Raw genomic sequence first — 26,752 nt, forward strand, 5'->3', positions numbered from 1 at the left:
ATCTCCTCTCCTACAGCTTCACAGTTGCTTTAGCTTTATCTTTATCCACCACTTTCACTTTGTTCTTTCAGTTCTGTATCAAATAATGTGCAGGTAACCACAGAACAATAACTGATCTTGGGTAGAGTTCTCACCTTTGATTTAACACACAAAAAAGCAAATAATAATAATAATAATCAAAAGAAAAAAAGAAAAAAAGAAATGGAGCAGAAGAAGAAGAAGAATTATGAAAGAAATTATGGAGAAGGAAGAGCAGAAAGGGAAAGGAAACCAAAAGGAAAAGGGTAACCTGGGAGAGAGTGAGAAGAAAAGGGTTGAACTGTGTGGTCCACAGTGTTAATCCATTGAGTCCAATGAGGCATTTACGTGAAATTCGTGGTTGAGGTTTTCTCATCTCTCTTTTCCTTCCAAATTTTGGGCTTTTTCTGACACGAAGAGATATATATGTAAGGAAAAATTTTCCGCAACCAACGATGAAGGAAAGACCAGAATCTAAGAGTAGTAATTACCGATTTGTCCTGCAGTGGCGGGAGTTGGAGCATCCAGCCGAGTTAAAACGACAGCAAAAACAGGGGGTGGGATGGTCATTTCACAGGTGGGTCCCAGGACCCACCTGTGAAATGACCACCCCACACCCTGTTTTTGGGTGGTTTCCATGGATTGGACGCTCCAGCTTCCGCCACTGTAGGACAGGAGCCAGATCTAGTAATTACGAGTTCGGCTCAGATTCATGTACAAGAACATTCCACTCGTCCTAAGCTGACGAGATTGAATTGGATTCCATCTTATTAGGTAGAGAAGTACGAGATGATTTTCGTACGTTAATCCAGGATGTATTCTAGTAATTACTCCCACCCTTATTATACCACGTTGATAACAACACCTTATTTGTTGCCCAATACCATCCGAGATTCTGGGTCAAAGGATTGAATGAAAATAAATTTGGTCTTATAAGTAATGGCTTAGAGAGAATAAAGGAAGAGTCAAAGAAAAGTTGAAACTGAAAAACCAGATTTACAGTTCTCTATATGTGTTTCACCTTTTCCTGCGGATTTCAAACCATTGATGTCTATCTAAGATCAGCTCTCCACATACAATGGTTATAAACTAACACGTGGTCAAAACATACAGACCAGGTTCAGCTCTGCCCACAACACTAGATTAATCAGATTTTTATCCTCTCAGATGCGGTGCACTGTCCAATTGAGAATCCAACCCTAAAAACATAGGTAGTGACGTATTTTTATCTTCTCAGGTGTTGAGTGGACAGTTCAATTCTCAAATTTGGTGCACTGATAGAGTGGTCATCAGAGGATGGCTTGCATTGGTCAGATAGAGAAGGTGAAGAATTATTGTATAAGATCCTACCGGCATTGGAAGATGGCATGGATCCTACCATTTTATCATAATTTGTTGGGGAAGTTGTCCAGATCCACAAGATAAGAAAAGTACATTTAAAATTTTAAACATATAAAATTTTAACCATACAAACTAAGTATGTTTAAAATTTGTTTTATATCGACATATATAGATTTAGAAAAGATTTACTTAATCCTCAAATTAGTTATTGTTTATCGCATCTAAGAAGGAAATAGATTTAAACTTCCTAAAAATACCGTTTTACATCACTTTTTTCCACAACGGCTTTCCTTACTCCAAAATTAAACCTTATGTGACGGACTTTCATGTAGAACTCGCAATTACTACATCCCCTGGCTCAGTCACTCAAGTGGGTGATTGCCTTCTTCCATTAATTTCTCTCTTTCCTAGCGAAGCTGATCTTTTTTTTCTTCTTCTTTTATTTTTTTGGCTTTTTTATAATAACTAGGTTAATAAGACCCAAACAGACATTTCTACAATCCTTGTTGCACACCTGCCTTTCTCATTTATTTCTCAGTTCTGCCTCTCCCAATAATTAATCCTTCATCTTTGTTTTGTAATTTTCAAGCTTAGAAACCCATTTGCTAGCTATGCTCCAGTACTTCAAATTATAATAATAACCTTCATTCGTCCCTCTATTTATCATATTTCATTTGTTTTTCATTGAATTTCTCTTTCCATTGATTCTTATTCATTTTTTACAATGTTCAGTTTGTGGATTGTTGGATAATGAAGAATTTTTTTCCGACCTTTTTCCCTCTCTCCCCTGTTATATATGTATATATTTTCTAATCTTTATTGAGCTCAATCGAAGAATATTGTCTATATTGGAGAGGCTTTACGTGGTTGATGGAATGTTGAATAATTCCTATTGTTGTTTTGTAATTTTAATTTTGTTCTTATTTATTGATACTTAGATTTAGAATGTTGATATGAATCATATGATTCAAATTGATACCATGACTCATCAATGCAGTATCACCCTAACCTGTGAATCTTAGTATACTATTGAGCCCTTGACTGAATCACTAAACATTACTCAAAAACTTTTGATTGATTTTGATATTCTTACCATTTTGCTTTCCTAGAACTGAAATGATTGACTAGTGCCCACAATTCCTATTGAAAAGTTGTACAAAACTAACGGAAAGCTTATTAAATTATTTTGACACTTTTGAGGCAACGTTTGGGAAAGATATGTATAGAATCTTTTGACAGATTTTCCAAATTTTGATCTTTTGAGGGGTGTTTTGGGTGGGGGTGGACGAGTTTTGATCCTCTTTTAATGTGAATAGTTTTGGAAGAGAAAGAGAGAGGGAGAGAGAACGAAAGAGGGAGCGAGATTCTTTCAGCAAAATTTGGTACAATAAACAAGAAGAGGATTCTCTGAACAAGTAAAGTACAATGCACACTTTTACCTTTTTTTTGTTTTTTTAAATCATTGTTTCTCTCTTTTTTAAACAATTTATATAATAATGAATGTGAGGAGACATCGTATATGCCTTAGGCTCAGAGAACCTTTATCAAATCAACCAATAGTCAGCTCTTTCAAAGTTCAAACAAGCCTCGCTTACAAAGACCATCAACTCTAGCTACGTAAGTAACAAACATTAGCTGAAAGTGAAGATCGACTTCAACATTTCATCATACAACTTGAACGCAAGTGCTAGACCAAAACTTCTCTTTCCATTCCATGCTTACAAAAATCACGAATCAGAGAGTTACAACTGATAATTTCAAGTGTGAAAGTTGGAAAAAACGCTAAAAAAAACAACGGCCAAGGGGTGAATTCCACAGGAGCTTCGCTGCATAATTGGAGGTAAAAATGACCCCCCCCCTCTCTTCCTATTTATAGTGGATGGCGATGGCCAGGCCCATCCCAGGGTATATTTTATGTGTCAAATTGGAAATGGAGCCGAAAATTGAAACCAAAACTGAATCGAATGGAACTAAATAAATTCGGTCCAAATTCCATTATCAAATATAGGAACCGAATAGAACTGAATAGGACCAAATAGAATCAAATGCAGGCCAAAACTGAATCAAACCAAGCTGGTTCAATTTGAAAGTTTAAAACCAAATCTATTTCGGTGCAGACTTCAGACTAGCACTCTGTTGGACCGAAGAGAAACCGAACTGAATCATCCACAAGTCCGATTAGGACTAGGAATCCTAAATCCTATGACAATTAGGACACCAAATCGGGGGAGTAAACTATAAATTAAGGTTTCTTTCTCTTTCTCTTTCTCTTCTAAAGCCCAAAACTCTTTCTAGCTAGTTTCTGCGTTTTGGTCGTTGATTCCTTTGTTTTTTCCTCCATCATCCCAGATATTCTCCTGGCTGTGAAGTCTCTAACGTTGTTGCTAGATTTCTTTGATTTTGATCGAGAAGCTGCAAATTAAGATGGGAGAGAAGAAAGTTTTGAATAAATATTTCCCTCCTGATTTTGATCCATCAAAACTTCCCCATCCATAGCCAGAGGATGAGGAAGCAGCAGCAGCAGGACCAAAATCAAATTAAAGTAAGAATGATGCTTCCCATGACAATTCATTGTGGAACTTGTGAGAATAATATGTACAAGGGTACGAAGTTCAATTCAAAGAAAGAAGATGTTAGTGGGGAGAAGGAGAAAGAGAAATATTTGGGAATTCAGAAATTCCGGTTCTACTTCAAATGCACCAACTGCTCTGCTGAACTCATGATGAAGACTGATCCACAAAATTCAGATTATGTTTTAGAAGCAGGTGCAATTCGCAATTTTGAACCTTGGCGTGCAGATCAGGATGATGAGGAAGAAGAGAAAGAAGATGCAATGAAATCCTTGGAGAAGAGAAGGATGGATTCAAAAAGAGAGATGGACAATCTTGCAACATTGGATGAATTGAAGTCATTGAAGTCTAGACATGAAAAGGTGAGAGAAGATGCGGTGGTGCTCCTCGAGGCCTTGCAATGCAAAACTGATCAGGAAAAGGAGAAGAAATTATTGCTGGCAGAAGAAGAACTCATAAAGTCAATTTTTACTCTGCAGGGATCAAAAAAGAACTCTGTTACAAGGATCTACGACGACAACGATGAGAACGATGATGATGATTTAAATCAGCTTTCATCATCATCAAATGTTGGTTCCAAGAGGATAAAAATTTCTGTAGAAGCAGGGAAACCTACAAATTGGGTGAGAAAAGGTAGTAGTACATTTGACAGCTTCAATACTAAAGAAACTCATTTAGTTAGAATTTTTGTTGTGAAGAAGAAAAAGAAACGTTTACCACCTTCTACTTCTACTGATGAAAGCAATCAAGAGGAAGATCAGAAGAACAAGCAGCAAGAAGAGGATGAGCCAAAGGCCACTGTACTGCAGTCCTTGTGTGAAGACTATGGAAATGATGAAAGTGATCAGTACCACTATTTGTAATTTACCTCCTTAACTTTTTAAAGAATCATCATTTTCTTGAGTGAAAAAAAAAAATAAAAAACATTATATAATGCTCCATTAGTTTTGTTTTTATGTGTTTTTTTAATTGATATCTGATTGCATCTATCATAGTCAAATAGCAATATGTAGGATTGGAATGGACCATAATAGGATTGGAAAAATAATACATTTTTCATATGTGGTTATTAAGTGTTGATTGAGCTATAGATCTCAGAAACTACTCTTTGAGGTGTTGCTATTTTCTAAAAATTTGATCTTCTTACAACTCAGCTCTTCTTCCTTTCCTGGATTTAAGAAAGTATTGACGATCAACCAAGATAGGAATCTGATAATTGCAGATGAGACTATGATTCCATTTTAGGGTTTTGATATTTATTTCCTTTTTGAAATGTTTGTGAGATATTAAGTGCAATTATAATGAACCACCCCTGAGGTTGAACAAAAGTATAATTTTATCCTTTAATTTTGGATAATTCTGTGTACCCCTGAGGTTTACAAACGTTAACAAATACATCCATTCCGTCAGTTCATGATTAACATTATTAAATTTAAGAAAAAAATTGATCAAATTGCCCTCATCTTCCTCAAATCTAAAACCCTCTTCACCCCTTCACTACCTCTTCTCCTTCTTCTAAAAACAAGGAAAACGATGGTGGAGGCTAGATCGAGTTTGCACTTTCAGCCTGGTAAAGAGCTTGAAACACTTCAGTTGAAGGGATCTGAATCAGAACACGAAAATAATGACGAAGTGAAGACTGATGGGGATTTGGATTTGACGAACCGGTGGAAAACCAGCCGGGAGGTTGAGGCGCCAGTTTCTGTTTCTGAAAACATTGACGCAAATGAGAAGAGGTCCGAATTGGATTTTGAGGTGGATTTTAATTTTATTTTTCCTATTCTTTGATGCTATACAGGAATTAGGTAAATTAGTTCGACTTGGAAGAATGTTATTTGATCCTTGTAGTTCCCTGTTCATTTGGTGAAATCAGTATTCTTACTAGTTGCAGATTCTATGTTTCTGTGGATCATCGTATTTGCTTAGTAGGATTTTGAAATTTATGTTGTTTTGGGACGAAGTTGGGACGACGGGTAGTTTGAAATTAGGATTTTTTATTTGAATCATAGGGTTTTCCTTTAAATCTCCAACTCCCTCACTTTTCCATTTTTCCTTCTTAGCTAAAGAACAGAAATGTTAGTTAGAGATCCTCCGATTAACCCCTTAGGAAAAACCATCCCTCTCACAACCAACGAAGATAATACAGTAGTCTCCTGTGATTCCGCCTCTGCTACTGTTTCTGATCTTGTTACTACAGCTACTTCTCATGAAGACAACAATTCTAATCTTGATCGTCCTTCCACGACTTCTCAAAACAACAAATCTAGCAAACCAGGAGAAGACCAATCACAACAACTGAAACAGCAACAAGATAAGGTATAAATACGTTTTGAGAATGATTTTGAATTTGGCATAATTTTTTTCTTGTTCAATTTTTACCTATGAGAGAAGAAAGATTCGGAAAGAAAACTTCTCTTGGTTGTAAAATTTTTTATGAGTGCAGTTTTTGAGGTATTCTGAGCTCTATTTAGGGTTTTTGAGGTCTGGGTTTTGGACCTCAAGGTTGCCAGGTTGGGTTTTGCTTTCTCTTTTTCAAATACCGGGTCTCCCATCCCATGTCAGTGAGGTAGTGAAGGGGTGAAGAGGGTTTCAGATTTGGGAAAGATAAGGGTAATTTGGTCATTGTTCTTCTTAATTTTAACACCGTTAGGCATGAATTGACGGAATAGGTGTATTTGTTAATGTTTGTAAATCTCAAGGGATACACAAAATTATCCAAAACTGGGGGGTAAAATAATATTTTTATTAAACCTCAGCGGTGGTATGTGTAAATTACCCTTAAAAAAAAAACCTGCAACTCATCTTTTCCAAATTATTTAGGGTTTGAAAAAAATGGAAGATGAATTGCAGGTTAGATTGAGCTAAGATGAAAATCTCCGGTTCAATCTAAAAGGAAGAACATACATGACAACCTTGTGCAAGTATAAATGCTGTCGGATTTGTCAATATCCTCATCCCATTCTCATCACAGAAGGATCGTCGACGTGGTGGCGAGGACGATAGGGAAGCAGCAGAAACAGAATCGTCATTGCAGGAGGATGCAGATCTAATGGAGGCATTCAAGGTGTTCGACGAGAACAGCGACGGCTTCATCTTGGCATAGGAATTGCAGATAATCCTCAGGAAACTAGGGATGCCCGAAGGCCGATACATCGGTCGAGTTGAGCGTATGATCTTCTCCGTTGGCCGCATTGAATTCAAGGACATGATGCACAGCATCATGGTTCGTAGCTTTTGAATTACGAATGAATGAATTTAATGGTCTTTCGTCAATCCAAACTTACTTTCCTTTTCATTTTAAATCTATTGGATCACAGCTCTTGTTCCTTTCTTTAACTTCTTTTATGTATTTCGCTCTGAGGAATGAAAAGTACGTTTGTAGGCCCTAAGAAATCACAACTCTGAAAAAGGATTGCAACACACAGGGCATGCCATAGAGGTGGAGGAGAGTATAGAAGAAGATCATTTAATTACAATTTGCTCGTCAAGCTCCAGCCGCCGGTCATTTAACCTGGACTTCCCACCCCGTGGGCCGTGGGGCACCTGGAACCCACAAAATCACTTTTCCCATCCGTCCCTTCCCTTCTACTTCCTATTCCCTCACCTCATTGCAGATTAGGGCTGCAACAGGGTCAGGTTGGGTCGGGTTTTTTAAAACCTTAGCCCGATCCTGAGTCCCCTTAGCTCGGCCCAGCCCAAGCCCGCCCTAATTGGCCTTGACCTTGACCCTAGCCCTGACCCTAGCCCTGGCCCTAACCCTGACCCTGACCCTGGCCCTGACCCTGATAGACTATATGCTTTCATTGTATAGATTGCAAACAGACTATATCTATAAGCCATGACCCACGCATGCTTTCACACAAGCAGGTAGCACTCCCTCATTTTATGATATAAAGTTATAAATTTTTCATTATCAAATAACAACATGCATTACCTGTTAACTGATATAGAAAAACAAATTTAATGAAAGTAAACCAAACTCCAACTGCTAATACTTTTATAACTATAACTATAACAATCAAATAATGAAAATTTTCAGCAAAAAATGTTGTTGCTATCAAATGAATGATCAACGTAATAGCAAATACTAACAATGACACTCGCTCCAATTGCAAATTTTATCCCATTACTCACAACAAAGCTAATTAATATCAAACCTACTTGACAACAGTTAATAAGTATCGAGTTTTCACATTAAAAAAGTTCCATCAATGTAATATCTCTAGCAATAAACAAACATTTCAAGATAGATCACATACAAAATATGCCAAATTTTGACTCAACAATTCTTCAAATGGGAAAGATTAAAGAGTACTCCCTTGAATGTAGAGATTTGCTTATCTTTTATTTAGCCTTTTTTTTTTTTTTTGCACAAAATATTTTGCATCATGTTGAAATAATTTTCTCCATCTAAGAATTAATTAATTTGGTTTTTGTTTTGCATTGTGATGTTGCTTTGCATTTGTACTTAAGAGGTCAAATTTTTTCTTGTGTCCCCCTCGGACCTCTAATACCTCTCAGTCACTCACTCTCTCAGCCTTTTATTTGTTCAATGAATTTACACATTAATCCTTCCCAATCCTGATTATAGATTATATAATATATATAATGTACTTAAAAGTCTAATTTATGAACCCCTGTTCGTTGTTATTTGTTACATTAATAATTTCTTATATAATATAATATCATATTATCATTATACATAATCAGGTTCAAAATTAGGGTCTAGATCAGGGTCATCATCAGGGCAAAGATCAGGGTTAAGATCAGGGCCAAGATCAGGGTCAAGATCGGGGCCAAGATCAGGTCAAAATCAAGGCCAAGATCAAGGCCAAGATCAGGGCCAAGTTCAGGGCCAAGTTCAGGGTCAAAATCAGGGCCAAAATCAGGGTCGGGCTGAGCCCGAAGCCTCAACCCAGACCGGACCAGACCCTAACTCAGGGCCAGGCATTTCTGACCCTAACCCGCCCTCAAGGCTAGAAATCTTTAGCCCAAACCCTATTCGGGCTCAAGGCAGGCCAGGATAGGTTCGGGCCAACAGGACCAAACTTGCACCCCTATTGCAGATGATTCCCACCCCTTTTACTATCCCATCCCCTTTTTTCCAGCAAACAAACAGGTCATAATAGAGCATGAAATGTTAATTTGGTCCAATAACTATTTCCTAAGCCTATTGCGGATAAAATTAGCATATTAAATATAACATCTATGAAGGACATCTGCTTCTTTCCTTTTACTCGTAATGGAGCATTCTCTACTAAGTTTGTCGTTCGATGCTTACTTGAAAATCAAAATTGGCTTCGTAGTAAGAAAAGGTTTTAAGAAACTTTTGAATTCTATATGGCATTTAACTATCTACCCAAAGTTTTGTGTGTGTATTTGTGGAAGATTCTCATTGGAGCATTACCTGTTAAAATGTAAATTGATATCTTTTCTGTCAACTGATCCATGTTGCTGTTTTTGTAAAAAGGAAAGAGAAACCGACTAGCAATTGTTTTTACCTTGTGAGTTTTCTAAGGACATTTTGGTTGCTAAAACTTTAGGCCTTAGATCTGAATGTTTTCTATCATGTATTGCTTTATTTTTTCCAATAAGTAAAAACAGCGACAAACCATGAATAATTATCTCCTCTAATTCGCAGGCACCTCTAATTCCTCTAATAGGGGTGAATGGACCCCATCTTGGACAGTGTTTTCTGGGAGGGGTAGGGTTGTTATTTACGAACCATGTAAGGAATTGGAGGGGATAACGATTCCACAAACCATGCACATGATGTCAACTATTTATTCTGTTAATCTTTCCTCTTCCCACCCCTAAATAAAAATTGGGAGAAAGAACGCCACCATCACACACTGCACTCCTCCCTGTGCTGAGCACGGGCACACATAATGACCCCTGCAACCCCTAGAAAGATGGAAATGAACAGCGGTAAGGTGGTCATTTCAAGTGCATCCGTGTCTGGATGCAGGGTCCCACATGCGCTGCATGAGAGTGGAATTCTCTATCCCATAAAAAATAAATAAATAAAGAGGATCTATTTATCTTCATCATTTACTGACCAATGTATTCTTTCATTCAAACCATTTGTAACTAGAAATAGTATCAACGAGGAGACGTGATAAAGAGCCCAAGAAATATTATGCTGTAGAAGTAACGTAATTTACACGGGATGTGATTAGAATATTAAAAATTTTGACACTTGGGAATTGATATAGAATACAATCAAGAATAATCTCTTCGATATAAGAATCTAACATTACCAGTAAATTGAACCAAAAGCTTGAACTCAACTATAAATCTAGTCACTTGCGTTCCCTTGATAGGATGAGAACAAGATATCACCAACAAACCCTTGTAATCCAATTTAAAAGCCAGATCTTCACAAAAAAATCTTGAGGTTTTGCTGCCCCTCTCTCTCTCTCTCTGAATCCTTCTTTCAATTCATGGCCATCACAGAATCTGTATCAGAAGACCAATCACAGCATATAACATTAATAGAAGTCAGAAGTCGGAATTTTCGTGGTACACTGCTGCTCAATTGTTTCAAATAGAAAGACAGAATTGGAAATGAAGAAAAACTATTGGAGTACAGTCAGTGTTTTCACTAAAAAATAAGAAACCTAATCAAGATAAACAGCATAATCTGATTGCCCTTCCGTGAGGTCAAAGGTAATCATAGAAAATCAAATGCAACAATTTCTATATTTGCACCAGATGAGTAATCAATCTAAACAAGGACATAAGACTTGAAGCAATGCGGTGGAAGTTTGAGTGCACCAGTGGATGGATCACAGCAAAAAGAAGTCTGCTGGGCCAAGGAGCAATCAATTATATTTTTGGAAAGGGGAGGGTATAAATATTAAAATGAGAAAGCAATCACAAACTATATAGGATATGCTAAAACCCTATAGGGGTTTGTGAACCCGAAGGATGGTGGGTGAACCATCCTGTATGGGTGGAGAAAAATCTGTCCAAAAAAATTTAGAAAAAAAATAGGGAGGGACTTAAAGAGACTATTCACAGAGGAATAAATGTCCCCGAGCAGCTTCGTCAACAAAAAACAAGAGGAGCAATCAGTTGGCAAAACTGCCAAAACCAAAGCAGTTGTACACCTTGATGCAGGTTTATCCCCAAATTGGGCTTCTTTCCCTAGAAACAAGTCTAAGGTTGGGATATGGACAAGTTGAGCCTTTGATCCCATGGGTTTTCTATGTAATAGGCCACTTTGATGGGCTTAAAATATAGGTACATAAGATGCATACGGGATTAACCTTATACTTGGTTTATTTTCATGTTTTAGTGTTTTAAATTGAACTGGTTGAACCACTGGTCCAATTGCAGTGATTTTAGAATATTCTCTTAGGATAGACTCTTTTAAACTTGAGTCACATTTTTGGGTCCACACCTCTACACGAATTTTAGAGGGAGTGTTTTGTATTTAGACTCAGCCTGGGATTTATCATTCCTAGGTTGCATAGGAATTTAGGCCTTTGGCCATTATAAATAAAGTCAAACCATGGGGCTCCTCTTTACCGCAATGTTTATGAAATTTCTCTCTTGCAAGCTACTGCAACTTCTCTTCTCCTGAATATATGCCGTGTGTGATCAAAGTAAGGTGGGATTGGTGTGTGATCCAATCGACTCCTTGCAGGGTGAAGCCCGGGTGGTTTGTTTGTGGGATTGGAGTCTAATCCAATCAACACTCTGCTGTGTGAAACCCGAGTGGTTCTCTTCAAGTTCTCCTTTTAAGTTTTCTATCCAAGATTCAATTTTTATTCGAGTTCCTCCATCAACAAACTGCTGCCAATTACATTCTGCCATTACAAGTATAAAATAATCCCCATCCCCCAATTCTGTTTCTAATCCTCTACAGCCCCAAACCCTAGCTTTTCCCCTTCTCTATTTTCAATTTCCCATATCTCCACAAACCTAACCAGCCTACCAAAACCTGTCATATTTGGATTGATTACTGCTCTGCCATATTGGGAACCTTGATACAAAGTTTAGCCCCATCCTTCCATTCAAATTCAAACCCTAGAAAATCCCATAAACCCTAATTTCTGCTCAGCCCATCCTAACCATCATAACATCACCCCAAGCTGGCCGAGTGCTCCATTCCCTCTAGGGAAAACTCGATCCAAACCTGGTTCCAATCCCTTCATCCTAAATCTTAGATTCCTTCAATTTTCTTTATTTAAAAACCCTAAACCTAATTTGCTGTTAATTCAAGTTTACACTTTCGCTTATCAAAACATCACTGACCCAATACTGATAGACTCCCGACACCTGCATAGCAAAACCATACCTTCAAACCCTAACCTAACCCTAATTTTGACCTAATTCCATATTTTACCCCAATCAGACTGCCTGTTGTTTGCTGGTCTCCTTGCCACCTGGTAGGTGGGACTACATTATACCTGCTGCTAGATCCCACCCAAAACTCACACAACCATCCAATAGCTGGTATATTGATTTGGTTGCCAACTACATGAATATTTGGCATAAGACCGACTAATAAAACCACTAATACGGCTTATAAGAAATGGTCAACTGTCGAGTCGGAAAAAAAGGGTGGGTGTCACCAATACATCATTTGTAAGAAGAAAGATTTCAAAGATCACCAAAAAATTTAATTTCCAATACTAGTGAAACAAATAACATTGACCCTTCACATGCATAGCTAAGAAATGCATCCAAGAATATATCCTTGAAGTGTTTTTTGTGGTTTGCTTTCTTCTACCATGAGATTCACCATTTTGGAAATCCTACATAATCATATCTGGGCCGCGTGAATGGCATAAATACTATTACCAGTTCCATCACCATATGGAAACACCATTTTAAATAAGGTCAAGTGGTCAACTAACTAGAGCAAGAAGCATATCTAGGTGCATGTGTCTAAGAATGTTAAGGTACTAATAAAGAAGACGCAGGCGAGGGCTGGATTGGGGAATCAGCAAACTTAGAACCAAACTTGAGATTAACTCCAACCAAGTCCAGATAATTTTGGTTCAAAGTTGAGCCTGAATCCAGCCAGACTGGCATCCAAGGTGCAAATACTGGATTGCATGCATGTTCTCAAGGTGTCATGATCTCTGGAGTTCCACGGCACATGCAGCATAACAATCAATCATTATTAAAACAGGACCAAAACAAACTTAATCCGTAAACTACCATGCAAGTGTTTCAATTGAACTAATAAAAAACAAAAATAAATAACCACAACCACATCCAAGAAACAACAATAGGCAGAAAAATGTCTTTAGTGCCACAGAAATTAAGGGGTCCCCCACCTCTTCCCATTAAAATAAACACGCAGTGAAATTTAAAAAAAAAAACAAAAACAAAAACAAAAACTATTCCATTATCTTGTGTAAGAAGCAAGGATGAACTGACCTCCAATAAGTTAAAATGAATTCCTTGCAGGCTTCCAATCACCATCAAGAGTACCATCACTCAAGCCTCCAAAACGTCTAGAGCTGGAGCCACCAAATCCACTTGAACGACTAAAATCCCCAAATCCACTCGAACGACCTGATCCACCAAAATCGCTAGAACGACCTGAACCACTGGAACGGCCAAAGCTAGAACCACCTCCACCACCAGATCGACCTGAACCTGATCCACCAAAAGAACCGAAACGACCAGAACCCGACTCACCATAACCACCCACACGAGCAGATGATGAACCACCATAGCTACTGGAACGGCCATATCCAGAACCACCCGAACGACCGAAACCAGAGTCACCAAATCGACCACCACCTGAACTTCCATAAGAGCCATATCGACCACCACCACCCATCTCACTGAACGTATCCCTGTCTCCAGCCTCAACAGCAATCTTGGGAAGCTGTAGACAAAAGATGAGGTATTCACTCCCTCATAAGAAACAAAGAAGCATATAAATTGCATATGTGCATTTGTGTGTGTGCGTGTGTGCACTTGTGCCTAGGTATTCACTCACTCGTAATAAACAAAGAATCAGAAATGTTATGCACATTTGTGTGTGAACAAAGAATCATATATATTAATGCATTTCACAATGTGGCAGAATAAGGCCTTAAAAAATGTTCAACAGGCAAATGTTATTGTTAAATGGTATAGAGACTAATATTACAAGGATAGAAATCAAACACGTGGAAGCCAACCCTTGGCTTGTCCTACAGAAGTTGATAGGTGACCAATCCAATGAGTTCCTATCTATCACCAGTGGTAGAAATAGTAATATCACCACTCCAAGTGCCTCAAATTGAAGGACCACACACATACCCTTTACAATGCACTGTCACTCCCCAAGGATGGCAAAAGTTCCTCAATAGAGAAGCTTCTCAATAAAGGTCTTGTTCTTTTGTATGTTGGTGCGAGTGCATGCATGCATGGAGTTGGAGTTTAGCACAAACCTCTTTAAACTTGGATCCCACATCCCGCTCTATCATTCTGACAGATCTCAGCTGCTGATCCGTGTGAATTAGAATAGCACTTCCCTTCTTTCCAGCACGTCCAGTTCGGCCAGATCTATGAACAAAGATCTCCGAAGTACTTGGGAGCTCATAATGTATCACCTGAACATAAAACAAGTCCAAGTTGGGAAACTGAAGAAAAAAATAAATAGAGCATCATAACACATCCACAAGTCTTTAGCATAGTGGTGAGTGAAGTTGAACTTGAAGCTTAAAATGAGACTGCAAGATGAACCACACATAACATGAGTCCATCTCACTGAAAACATAATCAAAATTCAGAAAAGAAATTAAGGAACATGAGGAATACATAGATAGACCCTTCAGATAGAGAAATTAGGGGCAAAATTACAGAACTTTTTTGGTCTCACTATTCTTCACAGTTCACATATTACTGTCAACAAATCAACTAGAAAATTAAGCAGTCAGCCCACATTTATTGCAGGGACTTTTCATTTTGGTCCCCAAGAGGAATTAATCACACCCCTTCACACACCTGTCATCACATTGACAAACAACTCAGCATATTGACTATTTTGCTTGGCTATTCAGGTTGCAGTGACATATATATCCTTAAGGATCAGGTAGGATGGGGAGGACTCATTTTGAGTCCATTCATTAGTCCCAGCAATTGTAGTTAAATATTCTCTCATTTCCCATATGTTGTGGTACTGAGTAAAAGAGGAAACAATAGATATTTTATGAATTATCAAGATAACTTCAAACTCTACATACGCATAGGTTCTTTTTTTTTTAATTGTACCTTATTGCCAAAGGAGTTTAGAAAGAGATATCGGTGAGCTTTAGGAGGAAAATAAAGTCAAGCATTAAATGTACGTATGTGCACGCATGTGTATGTGTGTGTGTGTGAGAGAGAGAGAGAGAGAGAAAGAGCACCAGGGAAGTCAGCTAGAAATAGGTTTCCAAAACACAACAGCCTGCAACAAGTTTTTTTTTTTTTGTTGGGGAGGGAGTTCCAAGGGGCACCAGCAACAAATCAAACTATGTAATGCGTGAAGGGTGGGAGAGGAAGAATAGCTGCTGTTGGGAGAAAAGGAATCCTAGCTGCTAGGAGTGCTTAAACTAGAAAATATCTTCCAACCTATAATGGTCAACTACATACATATATATATACAACTCATTAAACCACATCTGACTGCATAGACTCCAAACCCGTAGAGTATGTCCCATGGCACACACACACACACACAAGCAAAATTCCAAACAGACCTGCTGTAAACCATGGAAACGTAGGTATTCTACTTTTTTGCTTCAATTCTGCTTTCTTAGCCTTCAGATAGAAGGCGCGTAAGTCGGTCTTCAAATTAGCTTCCCTTCGAAAATATCTTGGAAACATCCTTCAAAGTATTCAATCGCATGATGCCATCCATACCAAAATTCCCATAGCTAGGGACCTCTTGGTTACACAGAAACCCACCCACACCCACAAATAGTCGGACCATACTCTAAGCATCTCAAGATTTTAAGCAAGGGGTCAAGAATTCTCAAAAGCAAAATGCACGGAATTATGTACCCATATGGCCATATGGCAAAGAAATGCTAAGAAATTCCATATGATGAATGTATTCAATGATGCTATACATATTTGTGTGGTAGCAACTGCATTGAAAGCCATTAGTTTTTATCACTCGTCAGAGCACTCAAAAACACACAAGCCTAAAAGCTGAAAATACTAATATACTAATCATGCAGCCATGAAAAACTGGAATAAGTGGCTAATACCTTCACCACAGAACAAAACATTTAGCATGCAACCAAAAACAGACACAAAGTACAGGATATTCAACCAACCAAATAAGCACTTAGATTTCTCTCGCCCCTTATATTTGACAATTCATCTATCGGACTTGGAATTCATGGCATTGCTCCTTGACAAATGGCTTCTCTCTTGCAGAAGGCTATTATGGGTAATGTAGGACTGGATTGAAGTCTCAAAACGGTACCAAAATAAGATCTTTTCTCAGAGAATAAAACTCAGATTAGGGAAAATACACATAACATGAAAAATCAGATGGTTAGAATGATCCCAAACTCCAATCAAGTTTAACAAATCAATAGGAGAATGTTTGCTGAAAATTTGAAATTAATCCAATGGTTGGATCAGTACATATGAATTAATCCTAGTTGTAATAGGAGAAGGGTAAAACAGTACATTAGTCAACAAACCTAGGGTTTAAAAATTAGGAAAGGCTAATAGATTCAATCATGAACAAAGACATATAATCAGTACTTAAACAGATTCAGAAATCTAAAATCGATTCAAGCATGAAACAGGGTCTTAATGGAAGAAAGGGCAAAACAGGAATTTCACTACAACAGCAAATCAGCTCGTAAAAAAAGCCTGAATTTTGGATCGAGATCTCCAACTAGGGTTTCTGAGATTAGATCAAAATTTGAGCATTATCTGACGGTTGGATTGCTTAATCTCAAAAAACATGTAAGCATATGATCAACAAGGATTCTAGTTGCAGGAAAATTCTCATAACTGAACTTGCTTGTTAATGGCAGTGATTAAAAAAGAAGAATAAAAAACCTAGTAACACAATCGCAGCAAAAGAACATGAGCATAAGATAATCCACCTAGGCTTCTCAACGCAAGGTGTCAATTAGATCAAATAACAATCCCTTTCCTTGAACACACACAAGGGGTTTCTTGATCAAACAAACGAGATCTTCAATGGAAGCAAGCAAAGCTGCAGTTTTTATTAACCAAAATTCGTGTACAATGCTGGCTTTCCTTACAAACTTAAATAGAAAACTCAAAATTAGACTCCTACACTATAACGGAAAGGCCCAACCCAATCCTTAACTAATAAGTTACCTAAATTGACCAGAAAAGTGCAATAATAAAAGAAACAGACTCAAAACAGGACTAGACTTGCAAAATCCTAATCCAGCCCAATTAAAACACTTGAGAACAATCAAGGTACTAAAACTCGCAACTCGGTCCCTTGAAAATAACCGAGTCGAGTCGAGATTCCGGCGAGATCTCACCGAGTTGGTGCATTTTTTTTTTCGACTCGAAGCCTCAACTCGGTGGGTTTTAGACCTAGTTTGGGTCTGAAACCTGGTATTCAACCTATTTTAGGTCATTTAAACACAATGGCACTATCAGATTTTGCAAAAACAAAGTCCAAATAGGAGTTATGTACTGGTCAAACTTAATTTGGCGTGCACGAATGCTGTCAAAATCGCTATGAATGAAAATATTTTCTTGGACATCAAAACAAATGAATATTTTACCGCACTTTTGGTTTTTAGCAATGTTTTACCATATTAAAATTTATGAAATTTTTAGATTTGAGAAAAACCCCAGCATTAGAAAGTTGAAAATTGCACCTACCGCCGAAAATCCAGTTTTTGTTCTTGAACTAGGGGGTTGACTTTTTTTCCTTTTGCAATTTTATTTTTTAACTATTTTTATTGGATTCAAATAGGGGGTATTTGCTTATTTATGAATAATATCTTAAGTAAATGAAATACAAATACAAAAACATTTACTTAAATAATATTAGGCACAAATAAGTGTCTGTCTTAGTTCCTAACCTAAATAAGTGTCTGTATACCAAGGTTTGCATAGATAGGTGTCTGTATACCAAGATTTTCCATCAAGATCTCGAGATCTGGCACTCATATAAAGGAGTTTGGGTCGAGACCTCAGTCGAGTTGTTGCACTTTTGTAACTCGTATGCCAACTCGTCTCGGTTTCTCAAAAAACCGAGAAACTCGCCGAGATCTCGGCAAGATCTCGCGAGTTCTCGAACTATGATAACAATTACTTGCAACTCAAATTGAACCACATAGAACCGCTTCAACTGAACTAACCCAAAACTACTTAAAAATAAATTTAAGTACAAGAAACTAAGTCCTAATAAAGCAATCCCGTATCCAGCCTTAATAACCCCATATGTTAGGCCCATTAAAGTGGCCTATTACATTGAAAACCCCATCCACCAAAGGCCCAACATGTATACAACCCAACCCTAGTGTTATTCCTAAGAAAACAAGCTCAGTTTGGTGATGAATCTGCATCAATGGGACAAGAAACTGATGGAGTTGCGTTAGCATGGTTAGACCGAAACGACCCACTTCGGAGACCAAAACCGAGACGCAACCGGTCCAACCTGGCTTTTTGGTCCAAGGAAGATTGGAAGGGGTTAATAACTTGGGGGTGTCTTTGTAGTTGCATTCTCTTTGGTTGAGATTTATTTCCCCAATCATTTGTTTTGTTCTCTTTACTTTACAAGGTTGAGTAGCTAAAAAGGAGATTTACTTGGGTTGTTTCTTATTTTGAGTTGGGTTTCAATTAATATGTTACGAGTTTTCTTTATATTTACATGTACTACGATGAAAGAGTAGAGAATATTGAATTAGAATAGAGTTAAGAAACTTAGTGGCTTTTACTAAGCTTCACTGAGGTGCGATTGGAGGTTGTGTGGTTTTCCCCTCCCTTTTCTCATCTTCCCTGGTTCTGCTTTCTCCTTTGGGTACGTCTTCCACCTTTTCTCTCTTCCATCCTTGTTTCTCTTTCGTTTCTTCAATTTTTTTGATCTATTTTGTTACCCTGATCTGGGCGTATTTAACAGCCCCACTCAGTTTGATCGAACTCCTTCGAGAGCCACCTATTAGTTCTGAAATTTTGAGCGAAGGGTATACTCCACCAAGCGATCAGAAACCCTAAGACTTTTTTAATCTGTTTCGTTACCCTGTTCTGGACATATTTAACAGCCCCACTCAGTTTGATCGAACTCTTTCGAGAGCCACTGATTAGTTCTAAAATTTTGGGTGAAGGGTATACTGCCCCTAAGCAATCAGAAACCCTAGAACTTTGGTTGCTGAAATCGATCCTATTGAAAACACAAGCTTCCGTTCATGACTGGATATGCAACTACCACCTGGAAGTACTTGCAAAGCTCTATCTGAATTCTCTGTTGATTACTTGAACTGTTGGTTGTGTGTATTCAGTAGGTCATCAAGTTTGTAACCTCCTGTAATTCATAGTTGTCAAGGCAGCTCAAGGTGGTGGAGGGGTGGCTAAGCGCTTAGGCAACAAGGCGCCCGCCTAGGCGACCAAGGCACCCTTAGTTATTTTTTATTCCCCCCCCCCCCCCCCTTTCTAACATTATTTAGTGTGTGCTGCAATACTTTAGTATGCTACAATATATACATTATATCATCAAAAATCAACATTAAGCCTCCTCAAGTCATCAAAAATCAATATTAAGCCACCTCAAGTCATCAAAAATCAACATTAAGCCACATCATGTCATCAAAAATAACATTAAGTCAACTCAAGCCATCAAAAACCAATATAAAGCCACATCAAGACAACAAAAACCAGCATAGAACTAGAAGACAGCAGAACTGAAGAAGCAAGCTATTGGAAGGTTGAAACAATCAAAACATACATTTGGTTTATACTAGTCTCACATTTGACTTATATTGTTCTTAGCAAATATGATAGTTGTCACGGCGTCATGGTGATCCAAGTCGGTGGAGGGGTGTCTGATCGATATATCGACATGTCGCTTGCCATGGCAACGCCATGGCGATCATGTCGACCATGGCAGAATTGTAATTAAATCCAAAGTTGAATGGCAAACTAGTAGATCAATCAAGATTTATAAGAGCAATGGCAGAATTGTAATTAAATCCAAAGTTGAATGGCAAAGTTGAATGGCAAACTAGTAGCTAAATCAAGATTTATTAGAGCAATGACAGAATTGTAATTAATCTGAAATTGTAAAGGAGTGGCAGAACTGTAATTTAATGGAGTTAAAAAGAAAACTGAATGGATTAAACAGAATAGCAATAGAGAATATAAGGGGTTTTATATAAATAATATAAGTTGTCCTTACTTGCAATTTTAAAGACTTAATGTCTTCTTCCACCTTGCAAAAACACGATAGAAAGAGAGGTAGAGAGGCGGTGAACTGGAGTAGTTCCAACAGAGGAAACTCCTCCTTATGCAGATGATTCTCCCTGCAATTTCTGGAACAAAATCGTAGCACCAAGTTTTGCCAATCCCAACGAGAAATAGCCCCAAAACTCTACTAGCAACCGAATGGTAAGATCTGAAATCAGATCTGGCGAATGTCTTAGTTGCAGGTTCCTAAACCAAGGCTAAAACAGGAGATTTTGGGAAGCAGGGAGTGGGTCTAACTTCTAAGGTTGGGGAAGAAACAAAAAATTAAAGAAGAAGAAATTGAAGAGGGAAAGAGAGGCAGGAAGAAGAAATCGAAGAGGGAAAGAGAGACAGGACGCCATGGCCTAGGTCGATATGCACAGACCTCCAGCGCCAGGACGCCATGGCGACGCCATGACAACTATGATCTTATCCATAAGAAATTAAATAGCTCCCGATTTAGAGAGATGTTCTTGTTCTTTAAGAAGTTTGACTAGTCAAATGTTTTTTATTTTAACATGAAACGTTTTGTATTAGTTAGAGCACAAAACAAACTTTCCAACAAATCTAAAATTGCTTAAATCTGATTTGTATTGAAGAAATTATGTTATAGTCAAACCTTATTTGGTATGCACAAATGCTGTCACAATCGCTCTAAATAAAAATATTTGTTTAGATATCAAAACAAATGAATATTTTACCGCACTTGTGGTTTTTAGCAATGTTTTACCATATTAAGATTTATAGAAATTTTAGATTAGAGAAAAACCCTAGCATTTGAAAGTTCAAAATTTCACCTGCCACCAAAAATCCAATTTTCGTTCTTGAACTAGGGGATTGACTTTTTATCCTTTTGGAATTTGAGTTTTTAACTATTTTAACTAATTTTAGCAATATTTTACCATATTAAGATTTATAGAATTTTTAAATTTGAGAAAAACCCTACCATATGAAAGTTGAAAATTTCACTTACCGCCGAAAATCCAATTTTTGTTCTTGAACTGGGGGGCTTTGACTTTTTATCCTTTTGGAATTTTATTTTTTAACTATTTTTATTGGATTCAAATAGGGGGATATTTGCTTAATTATGAGTAATATCAAGTAAATGAAATAACAACTATAAAAAGGGCAAAAACTGGGTTCAATACCGCTAACAACCAGTGCAAGGCGCCTTGCAATAAGGCAGCAGTCGCCTAGGCCCCAACAAAGCTGCCTAGACACCTTGACAACTATGCTATAATTTCAGGCAAACCGTGGCCATATGAATGGATTCGAACCCCTCAAGTCTAGACCTGTCCTCCGTCCTTTTCTGCCCAATGTAAGGTTGAAGACAACCTTTCGGTTGTTCTATAATTTCCCTTCTATTTTGTTTTCCAAAATTACCCCTCCCCCTTCTCCCTTAATCATTCTTGTCCCTTATCTCAAGTTTATTCCAAGTCTTGCCCCTCTTTAAATTGTAATCTCTCTTATATCCTCTTCTTTCTATATACCTTAATAATCATTTAAGATTCCATTTATTTACCAAATTTTCCCTCTTATAAAATTAAGGAAATTTACTGTTTTGCCACTAAACTTTAGATTTGAGTCTTCTATGACTTGGGTGGGCCCATAGTGACCTCAAACAGGGTTTCTGAACCACGGAATTGCATCAGAAACCCATAGCCAACTACTGAATACACAAAGGCTTTTCAATGTCCTCAATGTTGACCTTGACCAGTTCGAAGATGCATCCAGATTATAATATCGGCAACCACCAAAGACCAAACATGATAAAATAGAGAAGAAATAAAGCACCACTGTTCATCACACTCTAAAGAATATTTTTGATCATTTGGTGTTGTTTCTATAGAGGAGCAGGGGAAATGTACTGGGTCTCACTATCTCACTCCAACTATTCAAGGTAACTTGGATGCCATAGTTATATCATTATAATACATAAAACCAGAATGGGAAAACTTCTTACCAGATCAACATTAGGTACATCAAGTCCACGGGCAGCAACATCAGTGGCAACTAAGATATTAAAGCGCCCATCCCTAAAGCCAGCAAGTGTCCTTTCCCTCTGATTTTGTGAGATATCACCATGCAAAGCCTCACAACTAAGACTGCGGCTCATAGAATATGCCAAACGATCAGCGTCACGTTTAGTTTGTGTGAAAACAATACTTTTTCCTCCTTTTGCATGTTCCTGAAGAGCAACCAAGTTAGCTCAAAAGCTTGCATGATACTTCCAAGGCAAAGATGCTGCTTCAAGAAAATTAAAATAATAAAAAAATGTAAGAGAAGAAATTCTGGAGTCATACCGTTATCAAGGGACCAATAATTGATGCCTTCCCATACATGTCTGACACAATTGAATATAGAGTAATACCATCTGCCAACTTCTGATCAGAATCTCCTACCTACAGTGGAAATGATACACAGCTCATAACAACTAAGTCTGCAACCAAAGTGACAACGAGACTTGAAATTTCACCTGTTACCTTGCACCATTCCCTCCCCCCAACAAATAATAAGCGACTTGGGGTCCATCCACTGAATGATCTTGCATCTATTATGCAATATTTAACAACACTACAACATCAAGTGGGCATAGCATTCCTATCGATACAAACTTACATCACTAAAAGTAGACATCAATTAATAAAAACCATAACGAACACAGATATTCCACTTCATATCCCCCAGCCAAAGGGGAGAATGGAGGAAAAGATATATACAATATATATAAACTTTTTTCACAAAAGGGCATACCCAGTGCACGAGGCTCCCGCCACTGCAGGGTCTGGGGAGGGTCATAATGTTCGCAGCGTTACCCTTGCATTCACAAAGAGGCTGTTTCCAGACTCGAACCCATGACCACTTGGTCACAATGGAGCAACTTGTACCGTTGCACCAAGGCATGCCCTCAAACCTTTTTCACACTACATTATAATAGACTTAGCATTTCTACTTTAAAGAAAACAAAAGCAAAATACATCCTTACTCCAAATTAAACATCCACGTTCACATTCGGCATTTACGGAGTGATTCATCTCATTTCAAATATCAGAGTGAATATTCTATGCTAAAAATACTTTCATGCTTGAATATTAACAAAATTATTAAACTATCCATCTGTTGTAACAGACTGCAGTCTGTTCCAGATTTTACAAGTACATTGATTATATCTACAACAGCAAAGTCAGCATCATGTTTGTTCACGGATATGATATATAGAACTGAATAGAAAATTAAGACGAAAATGAGGATGATGATGATTATGGTGAATATGATGCTTCTACAAATTGATGATGATGGTAATTATGACATCCACGTTATTCAATCAACAGGACATAAGAATGAAGCAAATGAAAAAGCATACTCACAAGATCAATAGTTAGCGGGTCCTTCAGATACTTTTGGGTAAGCTTTCTTATCCAGGTTGGCATGGTGGCTGAGAACATCATGCTCTGACGCTTCTTGGGTAATTTCTGTAATATTTCTTCAACATCCTCATCAAAGCCCACGGCAAGCATCTGATCCGCCTCATCAAGAACAATAAACTGAACCTCTGACAAATTTAAGGCACCTCTCTTAAGCAGATCAATAATGCGACCAGGTGTGCCAACAATGACATCAACACCATGATCAAGAGTGTTCATTTGGTGTGATATTGGCACACCTCCATAAACACAGAGTGTATCCAAATTAGGGGCAGATTCATGGAATTCCTTCTCAACTTGCCTAGCAAGCTCTCTCGTTGGAGCCAATACCAAGGCCAAAGGATTTCTTCCGCGTCTGTATAAATGAGAGAAAATTTCTTAACGGATAAAGCAGGGAAGAACATCATAAATCAAATTACACACCCATTTCCCTGCCAACCGAAAACCTAATAAATAATTGGGAAGGGTTCTCTAGATCACCAGCGTAGCCTATACTCCCACACATTGAGTTTTTATTCATTTTTTAAGAGAAAAAAAAATCATGTGACGCTGGTGGTTCAGAGACACTTTTCCCTATCAGATCAGCATAATTAAAACTTCTGAAATAAATGATGTGGTGTGGCAGAAGGCATTATACCCATGCTTAGCATTGAACTGAATTATTTTATCCATAATGGGAATCCCGAAAGCTAGAGTCTTCCCTGTTCCTGTTCTAGCCCGACCAATCATATCACGGCCTTGCATTGCTGGTTCCAATACAGCTTTCTAGATGAAACAACCCAGGAAAAAATTAAATATAGTTGCATTAGCACCTGATAGGGTATCCAGATTTTTTGCAGATAGAAGAAAAAAGTTTTCAATTAAGAGTAAAATTTAGGACAATAAGTACCACGGATACATACCATTCCAAAGCAGAAATACAACCTAGTAGATACATCCATTTATTTGTTAAATAAACAGGTAGATAATTAATTAATGCATAAAAATAATCAACGAAAATAAGCGGCAGCAAAAAATATGACAGCACAGAAGTGTTGCCAAGCATGGCAAAATGTGCCAGTTGATTTTGATCACATCAGTAATGATGTGGCTAGGCAGGATCCATCTTGGATCAGCTACATGTCAACTTTGATGGTGAAATTCAATCCTATAGCCAACTTGTAATAAATTATTTCCGGGCAAGTGACCGTTGCCTAGTCACGTAGCCCCTGCACCAGCATGGGGGCCAAGTGCGCAAAGGGGCATCATATTCATGGATTGAATATTTGATTTCACACAGGTAATTTCGCGGGCTCATGTGTGCTGGTGCCAAGTGCGCGCAGGGGCATATTCATGGATTGAATATTTGATTTTACAAGGGGCAGGGTGGTAATTTCACGGGCTCATGTGTGCAGGGGCTACGCAACCAGGCAGCATTCTTTTTCCCATTGTTTCCACAAAATTTTGGACAGCCCAAAATTAACAATCATGCTTTGACTTTTAACCATAATTTGACCTGTCTTTTCTCCAAGTAAAAATTTAGATTGGGCTGAAATTTTTTCAAGTATAGGGTAGCCTGCGCTTTGTTTTGTTTTTTGTTGTACGGCATGCAATAAGCAAACTGGAAAAAATGGACAACACCATAAGAGAAGCTAAAAAGTAAAGTGTTAACCTACATCTCCTAGTAGGGTCATATTATCAAGCAGATTCAAACATAGATTACCCATCGAGAACCTGAAAAGGGCAGAAGTCTGATATTTGGCTTTCCTGGGGTAACCTGATCAACTGGAGTTCATAATTATTCGTTTCATAGTGCATATTTAACATTTTTTTTCAATTTCAAAGTAACGTTTGCAAGCACCAACTAATTAACTGGGATTTGCTCAATTTCAAAGTGATGTATATACATCTTCCTACAGAATACTAATCATGTTTGAAACTGCAAGTTACCCATGTATCCAGCTGCAAGTTCAAACGTGTTAATTTCATCAAAAAAAAAAATTCAACCGTGTTAAAACAATTTCATGATATTACAGTCAAGAGATTTAAGCACCTTAAGGTTGCAAAAATCCTCAAAACTAAGTATATTCATGTTAGAGCACAAGAAGAGGTATTTGTCTTTAATCAATTCTAAACCGAATAAGAAGCACAGCAATGGATTCGAAAAGGAATGCGAGAAGAATTTATAGAAACAAACAAGGAAAAAAACCTGAATCGGAAAGAGCTTCATAATTCCTTTCTTTGCAAGAGCAGAAACAATCTCAGGAGCAATCCCCAGCTTCGCAATCTCAAGCCCCTCGTCGTTCTCTCCACCAACCTTCTTCCCCGAAGACCTCTCCTCATCAAAGAAATCATCAACCGCAGCATACTCCGCTCTTGCAGCTATTGAAGCTCTAAATGCCAAAGGAGCAGCCGAGGAATGAATACCTCTAAAAACACCCAAACCAAACTCTTGCTTCACCGGCAACTCAGAACACGAAGATGAACGAATTTCACCGCAATACACCACATATTTAACATTTTCAGTAGCTATTGCAGCTGAAGAAAAACGTAATGACTCTACAGATATCAAAGCAGTTCGAGTGTGCTTCGACGCCAAGGAAGCGATCGAAAATGACTTCCTGAACAGGTGATTCATCTTGTGTGTAGTGGTACTTCCGGTAACACTACAAACCCTAAGAACCAAATGATTCTTATAGAGAAACCCTAGAAATGACTTGGGGATTCTCAGGAGGAGAAAAGGAGGAAGAGGCAAAATGGGTGGAGAACCGCTGAGGGTTTTACGAGAGAAGATATTTATGCAAAAGCGAAGGGTTTTACAACGGAGACGTGGTTAGGAATTTAAAAATTAAAATAAAATAAAATTAATACTCTGTTCTCAATGAAGACTGTTGCAATGGTTCCTTTGGATCAGACCCGTTTGATCGGAATCTATGCAATAATGAGCTACACAATTGCTGTTGTACTCCCTGTATAGACAGCAGTGAGCTAAGATCGTTCGCGTAGAAGAAAGATTTTGCTCCAAGAGTG

The 26,752-nt window shown here is 38.0% G+C and overlaps 1 protein-coding gene and 1 pseudogene across 3 annotated transcripts; one reads left to right on the plus strand and one right to left on the minus strand.

The window, feature by feature from the left end:
• Positions 1-3,783: 3,783 nt before the first annotated feature.
• Positions 3,784-4,792, plus strand: LOC122639073 (annotated as a pseudogene).
• A 5,211-nt stretch (positions 4,793-10,003) lies between these two features.
• Positions 10,004-26,440, minus strand: LOC122640414 (DEAD-box ATP-dependent RNA helicase 9-like). 3 transcript variants are annotated; one of them, XM_043833598.1, is made up of 9 exons: positions 25,932-26,440; positions 24,381-24,508; positions 23,687-24,098; positions 22,622-22,720; positions 22,282-22,506; positions 14,333-14,494; positions 13,731-13,782; positions 13,326-13,694; positions 10,004-10,388 (listed from the first exon to the last, which is right to left on the minus strand). In XM_043833598.1, the coding sequence occupies exons 1-8, from the start codon at positions 26,358-26,360 to the stop codon at positions 13,336-13,338; spliced, it is 1,866 nt and encodes a 621-aa protein (XP_043689533.1). In that variant the 5' UTR covers positions 26,361-26,440; the 3' UTR covers positions 10,004-10,388; positions 13,326-13,335. The 3 variants fall into 3 exon arrangements, with proteins under 3 accessions (XP_043689533.1, XP_043689532.1, XP_043689531.1); XM_043833597.1 differs by having other exon boundaries at positions 10,004-10,377; positions 13,326-13,782; XM_043833596.1 differs by having other exon boundaries at positions 13,326-13,782; positions 25,932-26,439.
• Between the last annotated feature and the right edge of the window lie 312 nt (positions 26,441-26,752).

This window comes from Telopea speciosissima, chromosome 9 (genome assembly GCF_018873765.1).
Source record: "Telopea speciosissima isolate NSW1024214 ecotype Mountain lineage chromosome 9, Tspe_v1, whole genome shotgun sequence".
NCBI lineage: Eukaryota > Viridiplantae > Streptophyta > Magnoliopsida > Proteales > Proteaceae > Telopea > Telopea speciosissima.